Source organism: Peromyscus californicus, unplaced genomic scaffold (assembly GCF_007827085.1).
Source record: "Peromyscus californicus insignis strain IS unplaced genomic scaffold, ASM782708v3 Scaffold_8__1_contigs__length_139910024, whole genome shotgun sequence".
Lineage (NCBI taxonomy): Eukaryota > Metazoa > Chordata > Mammalia > Rodentia > Cricetidae > Peromyscus > Peromyscus californicus.
This window is the reverse complement of record NW_026294606.1, coordinates 1,802,020-1,816,251: the sequence shown is the minus strand read 5'-3', so window position 1 is coordinate 1,816,251 and position 14,232 is coordinate 1,802,020. Positions and strand designations below refer to the sequence as shown.

Below are 14,232 nucleotides of genomic sequence, written 5' to 3'. Positions count from 1 at the left end.
AAAATTTGCCTCAAGATCAGAGGACAGAGCCAGCCACTAGATTAAACATAGAGGCCAGGCAGTGGTGGCACACACCTTTAATCCTGGTACTCCAGAGGCAGAGATCCACCTGGATCTCTGTGAGTTCAAAGCCACCCTGGACTACATGAGATTGACTCAGTCTAGGAGAGAAACAGAGCCAGGCAGTAGTGGCACACACCTTTATTACCAGTACTTGGGAATCACACACTTTTAATCCCAGTACTTGGGAGTCACACACCTTTAATCCCAGTGCTTGAGATCTCATGCCTTTGCTTGGGAAGCACACATGCCTTTAATCCCAGCACTAAGAAGGTTGAGACAGGAAGTGATATGGCTGGGCAGAGAAAGGAATATTAAGGCGGGAGGAGACAGAAACTCAGTCCCCTTCGCTGAGGACTCAGAGGCATTCAGTCTGAGGATTCATGGAGACAGGATCTTCTCTTTTCGGCTGAGGAGTTGGCAAGGTGAGAAGTCCTCTAGCTTGTTTCTTCTGATCTTTCAGCATTTACCCCAATATCTGGCTCCAGGTTTTTAATTATAAGACCATTTAGAATTTGTACAACATCTGGTGCCCAATGTGGGGCATGAACTCACAATCCTGGGATTACCATTTAGGATTCATGTAACAAAACCAGTTTGAGCTGTAAATATATAAAATATCATGGTGACTCTGAACTGCATATACAAATAAAGCCTTTCATGGAATGTACTTAAGTGTGCACATGTGTACTTGTCTATGCAAATCTGTGCATATCTGTGCATTATACTTGAATAGACACACATATGCACACAAGTGTAGTTCTAGTCAAAGATACTCAGAAACTGACCTGGACACAGTATATAAATTCAGAAGAGCACGCGTGGCTTTGAAAGGTAAATACAGCACTGGCTCACTAGCTTTCCATTTTAAATCAACAACTTGACTGAGAGGGAAGAAGAAGACAAATAAAAGGAAGGAGTGGGGACCCAAAGGTGGGGATGGAATTAGTAAGACTGAATGTGCACCTCATGCACAAGTATGTGCTCAAAGACCCAATGAAGTGTTCCCCCTTCCCCACCTAGTTCACAGCTCTCACAATGACATATGATAGGTTAGGAGAGGGAAAATGTGCAATTCTTTCAAACATCAAAGGGAAATGGAATCTTTATTTTGGTTCTCATGTCATGATACTATGTAATTAGTCTTGACTTTAAAAAAAGATAAAAAAAAAATTACATCTGCTATTAATGTAGTCAACTGAAGACCTTCAATGGGCTCCTCTTCAGGATCTTCAGCAGCCTCTACCAGGCTTGAGGATGACAAAGAGAACTAACACTGCTCCTAGGCCTCAGACAGTGGGAGAAGTACTATAAAAAGGGAAATGCTGGAAGCCATGGGGATATGAAAAGAGACCCCAACCCAGCCTCAGAGCAAGGACATTTCCAGGAGGTCTAAGAGGCAAAGGGAATGGAATGCAGAGCACAGACCCACACTGGCATTCAGACAGCTGGCAACAGTACCACTGCAATGGCATGCTTTACTTGAGGAAGATGGAACTAGAAAAAAGGTAGGATAGGCAGAAGTCAAGGAATACTATCCCTAAAGTATCCCCAAATTCTCTCAACATTGGGTAAAACCACATCACTCTTAAGTAATGACAAAGCCATAGCAGGACTCTAACTCTGAACAATGTTCTCACAACATGGGCAACAATACATGAGTTAAAATGAATCTGTGAAACAATTAACTAGGTATCATTAGCATCAAGTTTAATTGTGGAGAACTTAAAATGAGGTGATGAAAGTGACTACAGACAAACACTAGTGCTTAAATCATAAAGTGTTTCCTCTCTCTACTGTAAGAATCCCTGCTTTCCTACAAGTCCACATGCATGAGCTTGTATGCACATGCGTGTTTGTTTGCCTGTAATACCCAGAAGCACAGGAAGATGCATACACCTGGTAAACTGCCCCACGGAAACATGAAAAAGGTTACAATTTACATCCCTGTGCTCTGTTAGATGGACAGAGAGTAAAACTGTCATCAGGTATTTGTGTGTTGAGACTCTTACCATATGCTAAGATGAGAGGATTCCAACAAGTTTTTGCCAACAGTTGACCAATTGTGGGGAACCTTTCCAGGATTGCGTTAGAATCCTGTAAAAACAACAACCACATGTTTTGATAGTTAAAAAGTACTATGCAACTCAACTGAGCAACATAATCCTCAAGAGAGCCTGAGTACTCCTGTACATCCTATTTTAGAAAGTATACAGAAAGAGATTAGGGAAAAGCTCTACATAAGAAAGTCAAAGTTTAACTTGTACTTAATCCTTAAAAACTCAATATAACACAATTAGGTCATTTCAACTTTTTCAGAAAATTTATTGTATTTTACTCAAATTTAATAATCAGAAGAGACTATTTCTTTGTTGGTGGTGGTGGTGGAGACAGGGTCTCCTACAAAGCCCTAGCTGTCCTGGAACTCACATTTGGCCTCAAACTCTGCCTGCCTCTGCCTCCCAAGTGTTGGGATTGCCCAACATAGGAAAGACTATTTCATTTAAACACAATATAATGAAGAAGAGCAGCACTGGTGATTAATAACCATGTAACCCTACCTCTTGAACTATAAATTTTATTTAGTATAAAAAAGACCCCTCACCCAGCTTTTCAAAGGTTTAACAGATTATGTAACTTGTAAAGGAAGGACAGTGGCTGAGGCACTAACGCTCACGTCTTTGTGTGTTACAGCCATGACTGTTACATGCTGAATGACATCATACTTCAACAGCAACAGCCCAACCTCTGAGATGACAAAACCATCCCCACTTTTCTATGTTCCATACTGTTCAAAAGCAAGACCATACAAGCTCATGTGCAGGGAAGCCAAAACACCCCCCTGAAGGGGACTCTGTAGGTGTCCAGGTGGGAAGAGAACCTCAAAGAAATGAGAAGGAAAACTCACTTCAGATGCATATCATCAACCTAGATCAGATTTGGGGAGTCTGATGCCAGGCCGTTCATGTCAGCATGTTTAAAACAGTTCAATTTGGGGAAAAGTTTCCAGGAAATAATCATTCCTGTTCCAGGTGCACAATAAAGCTTAAGGTGTGACTACTTAGAAACTCCTTTACAAAGTACATGTGACCACAAGGGTGGGTTCTACAGCTAAAGGGTCTAGAATCTAGTGGTCTCTGAACATGATAGCATAGAGGTCAGCAGGTCATAAAGTACATGTGACATCACCCCTAAGGATGGGTTCTGTTAACTGAGAGCTAAGGAGGGAGAGTCTAGAAAAAACATTCTGGGGGATTTGGGTGAGCTCTGCCTCTATAGTAAAAGTTGGGTGAGGTCTGCTGCCACAGATAGCAAAAGGGTCAACAGTTCATTAACATTATCCACTTCTAGATCTCTAGGCAGGAAAATAGGTGTTTTATCTCCTCCACTGAGGAAAGGCTCCTGCATGTTTAACCTTCCTGGTTTCTCTAGTGATCTGTGGGCACAAGGACCTTTGTGTCCCTAAGAGCCCCGTGATGCAGCAGGAAGTTCCTCAACATGGTCTTTCTGAGTCCATGTTAAGATCAAGTTACATAAATCTTACTAAAGAGAAAAACAGCTTTAAAATTAGTACCATTTGTTCCACATGGCTAATCCTTCTAATTTCTAAGGACATATGAACTCATTATCTACAGAATAATCCATAGAAATTTGTTTTGAAATTTCTCATTTACTTCTTTGATGAACAGAAAGTACTACATGAAAGTATAAGTGTTAAATAACAATTACTTTCATTTTCAAATTTAAAAATAAAATATGAAAAAAATTTATGAAACATTAATATGTTTATAACATGAAAACATGGCTCTCAGTTGGGAGGTGGTGGTGCACACCTTTAAACCCAGCACTCAGGAGGCAGAGGCAGGTGGGTCTCTGTGAATTCAAGGTCAGCCTGGTCTACACAGGGAGTACCAGGACAGCCAAGGCTACATAGAGAAACCCTGTCTCAAAAAACAAGCAAACAAACAAAAATATCTAATACAGTAAACATAAGTAATTTATGTCAATAGGAAGATAAATAGAAATATAAACCAAAAATTATATAAGATACTCAAAAATTTATTTGAAAGGATCCCTTAAAAATATTTATTAAAAGAGATCTTAATAGTAAGATAGCAATACTCGACAGGATCTTACTATCTCTTAGGAGCACCTACTTGAAAGCAGACCTGAGGGAGAACAGCCTAATAACCCCTAGAAAGTTTGAAGACAAACTTTTACTACCTACAGGAAGAATCCAAGCCCTGTAATCAAAAAACAATTTGCTTGATTTTAGGATACAGTTTTATGATAGAAGGCTTGCCTAACATGTGGAAGGCCCTGGGCTCAATCTCAAACACTGCAAGAATGAATAGATTATTAGTTAATATAAATAACTTTGTTGGCCAGGCAGTCTCAAACAGCTAAGAAGAAAGATAATGCCATTTTACACCAGAAGCTATGAAAACAGCTCTTGTCTGCAGCACCTGTCAATAATTTGTCTAAGTTCAGTTAAGTCAAGTCACACAAGTCCCTAACTCTAAGTACCATTCTTGCTTAGGGAGTCCCTAATGTCACAGGGTACTTACCATCTCTTTCAAGATTTCATATATCTGCTTCAGGAACTCCTGGAACTGGGACAGGTGAAGACAGGTGTCCTGCTGGGTTTCCTTAGAGGAGGCCTGTTCCCAAGCAGAAAGTTTCTGCAGCCAAAACTGATAGTCCGCAGCAAGGTCTGCAGAATCCTGAGCCATCTCTAGGCAGAGAACAGTGACATCCCTTCACAGCAGCCTGCCAAGCAGCACAGGAAATGGTAAGCATGCTTCAGGTCTTCAGGGAGGGAACAGATGGAACATTTAGGACAGGCTCTTCTATCAGCACATTCACAACCCACTGAGGATGAAGGCAGATTATGAGAGACTAAACAGCCTGCTCATGCTGCTAGAGTCCTCTCTGAGTCATTTAATGTGTCATGCAGCTGTAGCTCAGATTTTAACATCCGAACTTTTATCATGAGTGATGTCATTACTAAAACTCAGTACACTTTCACAGTAACATACTAATTGTAGACAAAAAGCACAGCTGATAATAGTTTACATCTCCTTAAGATAGAGCTATTTTTAAATGTCTTAAGTGTGAAGTTCCTTTGTGCATTCTAGGGATGAGAAATCAGAAACATTCATGAGTGTTAACCAACAGTCTGTGCCTGAAAAATGCTTCTGATATCATGATACTTTACATGCATGTATGGCTTCTCATTTAGGTGTAAATGAATTCGATGCATTACTAGCTAATGAATTTCCTTCCCAGTTCCTCTTCACCTCTCAGGGGGGAAAAAAGGTAAAGTACTGTATTCTTCATGTATCACTTTAAGCAACCTGCTTAATTAAATACTGCTCTAGGGAGCCTGGAGCTGCTCAGTGGGTAGTGTGAGCTGTGCAGCCTCAGGACAAAGCTCCTGGCACATGTCTATATCTCAGACAGATCCTCAGAGCTCACTGGCCAACTAACCTACCCAGTGGGTGGGCAGAAGTTCAGTGAAAAATCCTGTCTCAAAAAGTTAATGTTCGCCGGGCGGTGGTGGCGCACGCCTTTAATCCCAGCACTCGGGAGGCAGAGCCAGGCGGATCTCTGTGAGTTCCAGGCCAGCCTGGGCTACCAAGTGAGTTCCAGGAGAGGCGCAAAGCTACACAGAGAAACCCTGTCTCGAAAAACCAAAAAAAAAAAAAAAAAAAAAAAAAAAAAAAAGTTAATGTTCATGTGTGCATGACCACTCCCACTCTCCATATGAACACAAAGGGGTGTGTGCACCCACACATATGTGCAATCCCCGCACATATACCACATGCACACAAATAGTTAATAAAAGGTAAAAATAAAATTTTAAAAGCACTGCTTTACATGTAAAATTCATCCACAAAAAGTCATATTTTCATAAAACATAACACATATTTACTAGGTGTTTGACTCATTAAAGGACAAAAAATAAATCTCCTAAGCCTGAATTCCTGCCCCTGAAGTAAATGTAAGAAAACACAACAGGAGTCTACAGGTATCCTGTGCCTCCTCAAGGGAGAAGCTAGGCCAGTGGACAACAGGAGCCCCTCCAGTGCAGTGCCTAATGCCCCTGTGGAGAAGGGCAGTTCCTCTCACACCCCTGTGCTTCCCTGGGACAGGGTAGCATGCAGAGGTCTCACCTCAAGGAACTGCTCACAATAGTAAAGGCTGAGTTCAAACTCAGCATCAATGAGTAATATAAAATGCTTCTACTAGGTGCCAACCCTCAAAGAAAGATGGCCCTCCTCCTAAGCAGAACAACAAAAGAAACTGAAGGTGTCAGCTGCATCACAGAGACGTGGATGGAGAGATGGCAGTTTTCAAGTGGCATTTACAGTTTTGAGGAATCGACCAAAATGGAAACCAACAGAAAGCTTACTAATTACACAGGAGACACATGCACACTAGCCAAATGATACTTAGAAGCCAGAGGTCTGCATTATGGACCTGGTGTAAGCCCCTCAAGGTAGGAGTGGCCATGGCCAGCTACTAGACTACTCTAATGGCTGTTTCCAACCCCTCAAGATACAGGCGGCTAAGCTCTGCCCTACAGAGGAAGAAAAAAAAGCCCAAGATCAGGCCACACAATCCCACCAATACTTGAGCTTGCCTTAAGATCAGGCCACACAATCCCTCCAATACTTGAGCTTGCCTTAAGATCAGGTCACACAAATCCCACCAATCCCAGGCCATCCTGGAAAGCTCCCCAAGAAATCATATATAAAGCCTTCCTCCTGCTCAGTTCTCTGCCACTTCTCAACTGAGCAGATGCACCTGCCCTCTGTGTCTTTCCCAAAAAAATTCTTATGAGGTTTGTTGTGCAGTGTGACTTTGTGGTATTTTTTGGTTTTCATTGTCCTCATCAAAACCATCTACAAAACTCTATCTACAAAATAATATGGAACTTCATGACTTCCTTCCATCTCCCTCATGGACTTCAGGTTTCATCCACTCCTCTACAATTCATTCTCTATAAATAAATTTTAAAAAAAGACAACTTTTGTATGTATAAATCCCATCCGAGACACACTCACTTAACACTCCTTTTTCAGAGCTTCTTTGGAAAGAAATCCAATGCAGCTGAGGGGAAAAAAGAAAAGAAAAAACTAACCAACTCTCCAGGCACTGCACTCTCAGGCCCCCCTTTCTTCTGCTCCCCTGACACACAGCCAGGTCAGGCCACACATGCTCTGGAATGAAACTAAGCCCTCCATGCTTCCTGATGGCTTGATAGTGTTAGGTGCTCTTGAGTATTCATTCCTTCACTCAGTTATAGATTTCATTCATTCATTCATTCACTCAGTTACAGATTGTATTCATTCATTCACTGAGTTACAGATTCCTTTACTGGTATACCCATTCTCTGCCTTCCCAGAACTTAACATGGCTGACAAACACTCAACACATAGCAAATCAACAAACAATAATTCTCTGGTAGTTTTCAAAGTACAGTTCTAAGCTCCATGTCATAGCAAAAGTGCTTCTCCAAATAATTTAGTTTTTAAAATGTAAGACAAGAACTCCAAAAATGAAAATATTAAAGAATTTTTAGTTATCTGGGTGAAGTGAACATACACACACATGCTCCATGCTCTAGGCCATGTATGAACTGCTTCATGCATGTGAACTGAGTCCTCAAAGTGACTCTTTGGAGATAAGTATTAACAGGGGCACAAAGAGATTACATCACTACCCAAAGTTAGATCATGTAAAACCCCAGAGGAAGAGATTGCTAGGAAAGGGTAGAGCCAAAACAGTGAGATCTCAACCCAGAATCAGCTCTAACGTCTGCATGTATGTATCAGGGTTCTCTAGAGGGACAGAACTTATAGAATGCGTGTGTGTGTGTTCGTGTGCGTGTGTGCGTGTGCGTGTGCGTGTGTGTGTGTGTGTGTGTGTGTGTGTGTGTGTGAAGGAGATTTATTACAGTGACTTACAGACTGTGGTCCAACTAGTCCAACAATGGCTGTCTACCAATGGAAAGTCCAAGAATCCAGTAGTTGTTCAGTTCAAGAGGCTGGATGTCTCAGATGGTCTTCAGTATACACCAGAATCCCAAAACAGTGGGCTCTAATGCCAATGAAGGAATGGACTTGCCAGGGAGAGTGAAAGCAAGTAGGCAAGGAGAGCAAGCTTTCGTCTTCCACGGCCTTTACATAGGCTGCCAGCAGAAGGTATGGTTCAGGTTAAAGATGGCTCTTCCCACCTCAAAAAAATATAGATCAAAAGTTGATCTTTCCATTTCAAATGATTTAATTAAGAAAACTCCCTCACAGGTGAATCCAGCAACCTGGGTTCCAGTTAATTCGAAATGTAGTCAAATTGACAACCAAGAATAGCCATCACACCTTAGATAAGACAGGAAAAGACAAAATAATCATTTTTATGTATATTTCATATGGCACTGGGAGTAGATCAGTTTAAATATTTGAAAAGATAAATCAGACAAATTTTTACAGAAACAAGGAGCAAAAACACTTTTATTTTCAAAAAAAATTAAAATGAACTTTTCTTTCAACATGGAAAGTTGCACAGGTTAGAGATGCCCCTCCAGAGAAACACCAACCTCACAGCATACAGAACACCGCACAGTCGTCAGCAGTACTGTCCACTTAGCAATCCCTCCCCACCCCCCCACCCCCCTACCCCCCCACGCTCCCCCCCCACCCCACTCCCCGCCTTCTCTATCCTATGATGTCTCAGGGCTGCCATCAGTCAAGGGTGGGACTATGACTCATGCTAGGCACTTCAGACTCTGTTGGGAACCTCACCCTGAGTTAGGTGGATATAAATGCAGAAAAAATCTGAAAGCTTTTTTTCTCTTCTCTTTTCCTCTCTTTTTTTCTTTTCTGTTCTCTTTTCTTCAATCTTTTCTTTTCGGGATAGAATCTCACTCTGCAGCCCACACAGGTCTCAGACTCAGGACAACCTCCTGCCTCGACCTTTTAAGTCCTGAGATTACAGGTGTAGGCCACCATGGCCAGTCAAGGCTCTTCTTGGAGCTATCCTACTTCACAACCCAAATGAAACAGAATCTTCTCTTTCACACCTAACATTTTAATATACTCTCTTCATGCTTGCATGGTTTTGAGGAGAATTCTTACATAACCGCCTTCTTCTTTCAGAAGTCTTCTTTCAGAAGTCTCTAATTGTGATTTTTTTTTTCTTCTTTGTAGTTTGAAAATACAGTTAGATATAGTTAGGTATTTATCCTGCCAACTGTTCTCTGGGTCTCTGGGACATGACATTAATTTGAGAAATTCTGTCATCACTGTGTAAGTATTTCTTCTTTCTTCTTGTATCCCAAGCATGCAGCTCTTAGGTCTGCTAGTCTGCTGTTCACTGTGCTGGTTCCCACCCTCACTCTCTTTACTTTGCAGTTTGGGAGGTTCGTGCTGAGAACCTCAAGGTCAAGCCTAAGCTGCTTCTGTATAAAGCTGTGAGATGTTCTCTTGAGGGGCCTCGTGTCCTTTGTTCAGCTGTGCTTGATCTACTGGTGAGACCATGGGTGCACCAGGTGAAAGGAATCATGTAAACAGTCCTTTTGAATAAGGTGGCAGCAAGGTTAAAAAAAAAAAAAAGATAAAAGATTTTTTAGAAAGGCAAGATTAAAAAAATATTCACTTACTATTGTGGTCAAATACCTGATAGAAAGAACTTAAGGAAGAATTTATTTGGTTACGGTTCAGAGGGATACTGCCCCTCATGAAGAGGAGGACACGCAGCTAGGGCGGCTACAGTGGCAGGGTCCCTGCAGCAAAGATGGCCAGCATGGCTGTTATCTCTCCTCCAACAGGAAACAGCATTTAGGCTGAAAGCAGAGTGACAAATAACCAACTCCCACTCCCACAGCCCTTTATCCACATTCCAGGCTCAGCATACAAAGGGTTCTACAACCTACAAATGCAGTGACACCAAACGGCAAGTGTTCAAAACACTGTCGAGCTGTGAGGGACATTTCAACATTCAAACCATAGTATTCTGCCCCTGCTCTCATGATGCAAAGTATGTTCAGTCCACTTCAGACATCCACATCTTACAGTTCCGTGCTATTCAGAAACCCAGTTTTCTGAGGTGCGATTCAGAAACCCAGTTTTCTGAGACTCAAAGTAAACTGTGAGCCACCAAGTTACATGTTCATATTACCTAATGGCAGAGGATAAGCATTCCTATTCCAAAGTGGAGGGAAGGGTGTAGTGTAGCAAGGAAGACTCAAATCAAGCACAGAGACCCACACTCTGGAGCTCCACGGCTGGCATCTAGAGTGCCCAGCAACAGCATATATTCTGAGTTAGGTAGTTCCACTGTCTATAGCACACATAGCTCCACAACATGCCTCCAGTTTTCATCCACAGTATTGTGTGACACTTTGCTCTCAACTGAAACTTTCCCTCCAAGAGGGAGGGAATAGTTTATGAGACTGAGAAGGTCACATATCTAGGAAAGCTGAAACTTGCAAGACTCTGGCAGGCCTTTCCCCAGCTTTAAAGAAACAGTATCCAGCTGCTGAGGAAGGAAACTGGCCAGTACAGTTGTGGAGAGGCGTGTTTCCTATCTGCAGAGCTGCCTGCAAGTCTGTGCAGAAAGCTCCAGGGATGCAGTCTCATGAAACATCACCCATGTTCAGGTGGGCTCTTCAGTGATGATGATGCATTAACTCATGTTCCCGTAAGTGGTCCACACCCATACTCCTTTTAATAAACCCAACAAAAACTCAATGGTTTACCAAGCTGGACTTTGGTCCAATCAGACTCTGATCCATCCAAGTCCCTTTCTGAGTAAGTGGACATATATGTTACATCTGTCCACGAAGATCTCTCACACAACAGGCAGACATGCCACATTCATGGTATATCTAACACCTTGGAGTCTCCAGTGCAACTGAGGCTTCACTTCATAGCTCTACACATAGCCCACTCAGGTGCTCCACCAGGGAATCCAACCCTGCTACACACTGCCTAACTTCAGTAGCTTTCTGAAAACTTATCACAAGCTGTAGTGACATCATAACTCTTGCATTTTGCATGCCTTGAAACAGCAAAACAGTATACCTGGCAACTGCCACCAAGTTCTGCTGCCAGTTTGAGAGATAGAGCCTGGACACTTTTACCATGGATGGGAAAACATTCGCCCAGGCAAGTTGGTATAGTACACCCTGTGCTAGAGACTTTAACAGCTGGAGGTGGGGGTCTTAAATCCTTACTAGTACTTCAGTATACAATGTGAAGTGTGTTTACAATGTGTTTATGGGTGCACGTGTCAGGTAAGCATGTGGGTGGAGGCCAGAGGATATCCTCACTGTTTTTCCTCGGGAATCCTCTACCTTATTTGTTTCTTTGAAGTTTGTTTGTTTGTTTATTATTATTATTATTGGTGGTGGTGGTGGTGGTGGCGGCGGCGGCGGCGGCGGCGGCGGCAGCGGCGTGTGTGTGTGTGTGTGTGTGTGTGTGTGTGTGTGTGTGTGTGTGTGTGAGTGTGTGTGTGTGTGTGTGTGTGTGTGTGTATGTGTGTGTGTGTGTGCATATAAAGTTACACAGGGCATGTATATGTAGAGGTAACTATATATGAGACTGTTGGCTCTCTCCTTCCACCATGAGCTCCAGGAATTGATGAGAAAAGGATTTGGCAATATCCAGAAATCCTAGACTTAAGCCTAGATGTACTAATAGGTTATCACTGTGAATTAGCAGCTTTGGAAAGGGAGAGCTGCATTTATATTAGTTTAAAGTATTTTTTAGACTTTGCATATTGAAAGCAATGGGTTTGGGACTGAAGAGATGGCTTGGTGGTCAAAAGCATGTACCGCTCTTCCACAGTATCAGAGTTTAGTTCCCAGCACCCAAGTCAGACGTCACAACCACTGAAAAATCCATCTCAAAAGGGACATGATGCCCTCTTCTGGACCTCACTAACACCTGCATTCACACATGCACAAATGAACACATACACACATAATTAAAACATATCTTCTTGGGGCTGGAGAGATGGCTCAGAGGTTAAGAGCACTCACTGCTCTTCCAGAGGTCCTGAGTTCAATTCCCAGCAACCACATGGTGGCTTACAACCATCTGTAATGAGAGCTGGCACCTTCTTCTGTATACATAATAAATAAATAAATCTTTAAAAAAAAAAAACATATCTTCTTTAAAAGTCCTCTTGACTAACTAGGACAGGTACAATAAACCAAAGTATAATAAAGAATAAAAATTAAAGTTAGATCCAATTTCAGTTATGATAATGGCAAGATATACAAAGATCAGTTCTTGATGAATGTGATTACATAAGGCCACAATAAAGATAAAAACAGATACAGGAGCAGGGCTATGAGTTGGCCCATCCCAACATCTACCTCATCTATGAACTGTTGGAGCATGTGAAGGGGACAAACCTACAGATCCAAAACTGCAGAATCCCCACAACACAGGACAACAGGATATCCAAGAAGAGCTCCAGTGAAAGCCCATTATCAATAGTGTAGCAGAGGCCAGACGCCTCCAACTAGACCCATGACTCATGGCAGTGAACACTTACAAGTGAAGATGAAAGGACTAGAGGGTTAATGGTGTCACTCAGCAGGACACACCACCATTTCCACGATGAGATTCTTCAATCTCCTGAGTGTGTGGCAGGTCTGGCCTCCTTCCAAGTATAGCAAGCTTGTCAGGGCTGCAGATAACTCACCTAGGCTTTTGCAATTCTATGTGCCAGGTTTTGTATTCTTTGTTCTGGAGACAGGGTTTCTCTGTGTAGCCCTGGCTGTCCTGGAACTCACTCTATAGACCAGGCTGGAGATCCACCTGCCTTTGCCTCCTGAGTGCTGGGATTAAAGGCATGTACCACCATTGCCTGGCCATGTGCTTGTTTTTAGACCACATTTCTATACCTGTTTTTTTTGTTGTTGTTGTTTTTTCCAAAAATTATTTTTTAAAGGCAATAAAATTGAATTATTTTCTTTTTATTTTTTTCTTCTACTTTTATTGATACTTTGCAGATTTTACATCATGCATCTCGATCCCACTCACCTCTCTGTCCCACTGCATCCAGATTTCAGTACTGTGGGTACCTGGAAGTTGCAACAAAGCAACAAAAAATATCACCCTAGGTTTTTCAGTATTTCTATAAATAATTTTCCAAATGCAGAAAGAAGATGTAAGTGAAACCAATTAAAACACACAAAAAACTAATACATGAATAAAAACCAAAAAATAATAGACAAGAACCAAAGGACCCAAGGAGAGTGCAGTGACCAGACAACAACTACAGAACCACAGAGATCCACTAGTAACACCATAAACAGTGCTAAAAGAAAGAGAGAGAGATGAGAGAAAGAAAGGATAGAGCTAAAAAAAAAAAAACATAAGCAAAAATTGAGAATTTTGTGGATGGTCAAACAAAGGCAAAAAGAGAATTAGGGAGCACGGAAGGTAAATCTGAAAAAGTCATGCAGACTCACAGGGAAAATCCCAGCAGTGGGAGAGTGCACAATAATGGACAGGGTAAGAATGTGAAGACACAGACCAGAAAATTCACCCTCAATGCAAAGGATGAGGATGAGGACGAACTAGGACTCCACAGCAGCTGCCCCCCTCCTGGAACACAAAGGACAGTTAAAAGCTTCTCGCACTGGAGCAAAAAGTATGCCACCAGCCACCCTAGGGTTAAGGGTGCCCCTCAGGAAGATGGAGAACAGCTCCCAGTGAAAGCCAAGTAACATGGAAAATAAAATTAATACTCACAAAAGAAAAACATAGTAAGTATTTGGGCTTTAAGTATATGCAGATATTAAAACACATATGCACACTAGTTTACAGACCTGACAGGCAGAAATTCCAAGGTTTTTACACTGTTCCAGAAGAAGGGAAGAAAAGGGTGGCCTAGGGTTTTGGTAACTCAAGAATGCAAATTATAATTTCTAGGATATCCACAAATATATCAAAAACTGGTGTTATAATTTCCAAATTATCAAAGCAAAAAGTTTATAATTAAAAAAATAATCACCTCCCCAAAGAGTAAGATAGGAAGGAGAAAGGAATGTACAACAAGCAACCTGAGTAAACAACACGGCTTCAGAGCAGGGCTGCTCAACTGTAGGCTGCCTGCTTAGCATGATGCCTGTTCTCAGACCCCAACACCACA

General features: G+C 41.9%; 1 protein-coding gene across 6 annotated transcripts in view; it reads right to left on the bottom strand.

Annotated features, from left to right (window-relative positions):
- Nucleotides 1–14,232, bottom strand: part of Fancc (FA complementation group C) — a 157,504-nt gene that overhangs the window by 104,627 nt on the left and 38,645 nt on the right. For 3 of the 6 annotated variants that reach the window (XM_052729084.1, XM_052729085.1, XM_052729081.1), the window contains exons 2-3: nucleotides 4,629–4,830; nucleotides 2,073–2,157 (exon numbers count right to left, since the gene is read on the bottom strand). In XM_052729084.1, coding sequence (XP_052585044.1) covers nucleotides 2,073–2,157; nucleotides 4,629–4,793 — 250 coding nt within the window. In that variant the 5' untranslated portion in view covers nucleotides 4,794–4,830. Of the gene's footprint in view, nucleotides 1–2,072; nucleotides 2,158–4,628; nucleotides 4,831–8,033; nucleotides 8,303–14,232 lie in introns of those variants that run through there. The other 3 variants (XM_052729082.1, XM_052729083.1, XM_052729086.1) reach the window with 3 other exon arrangements.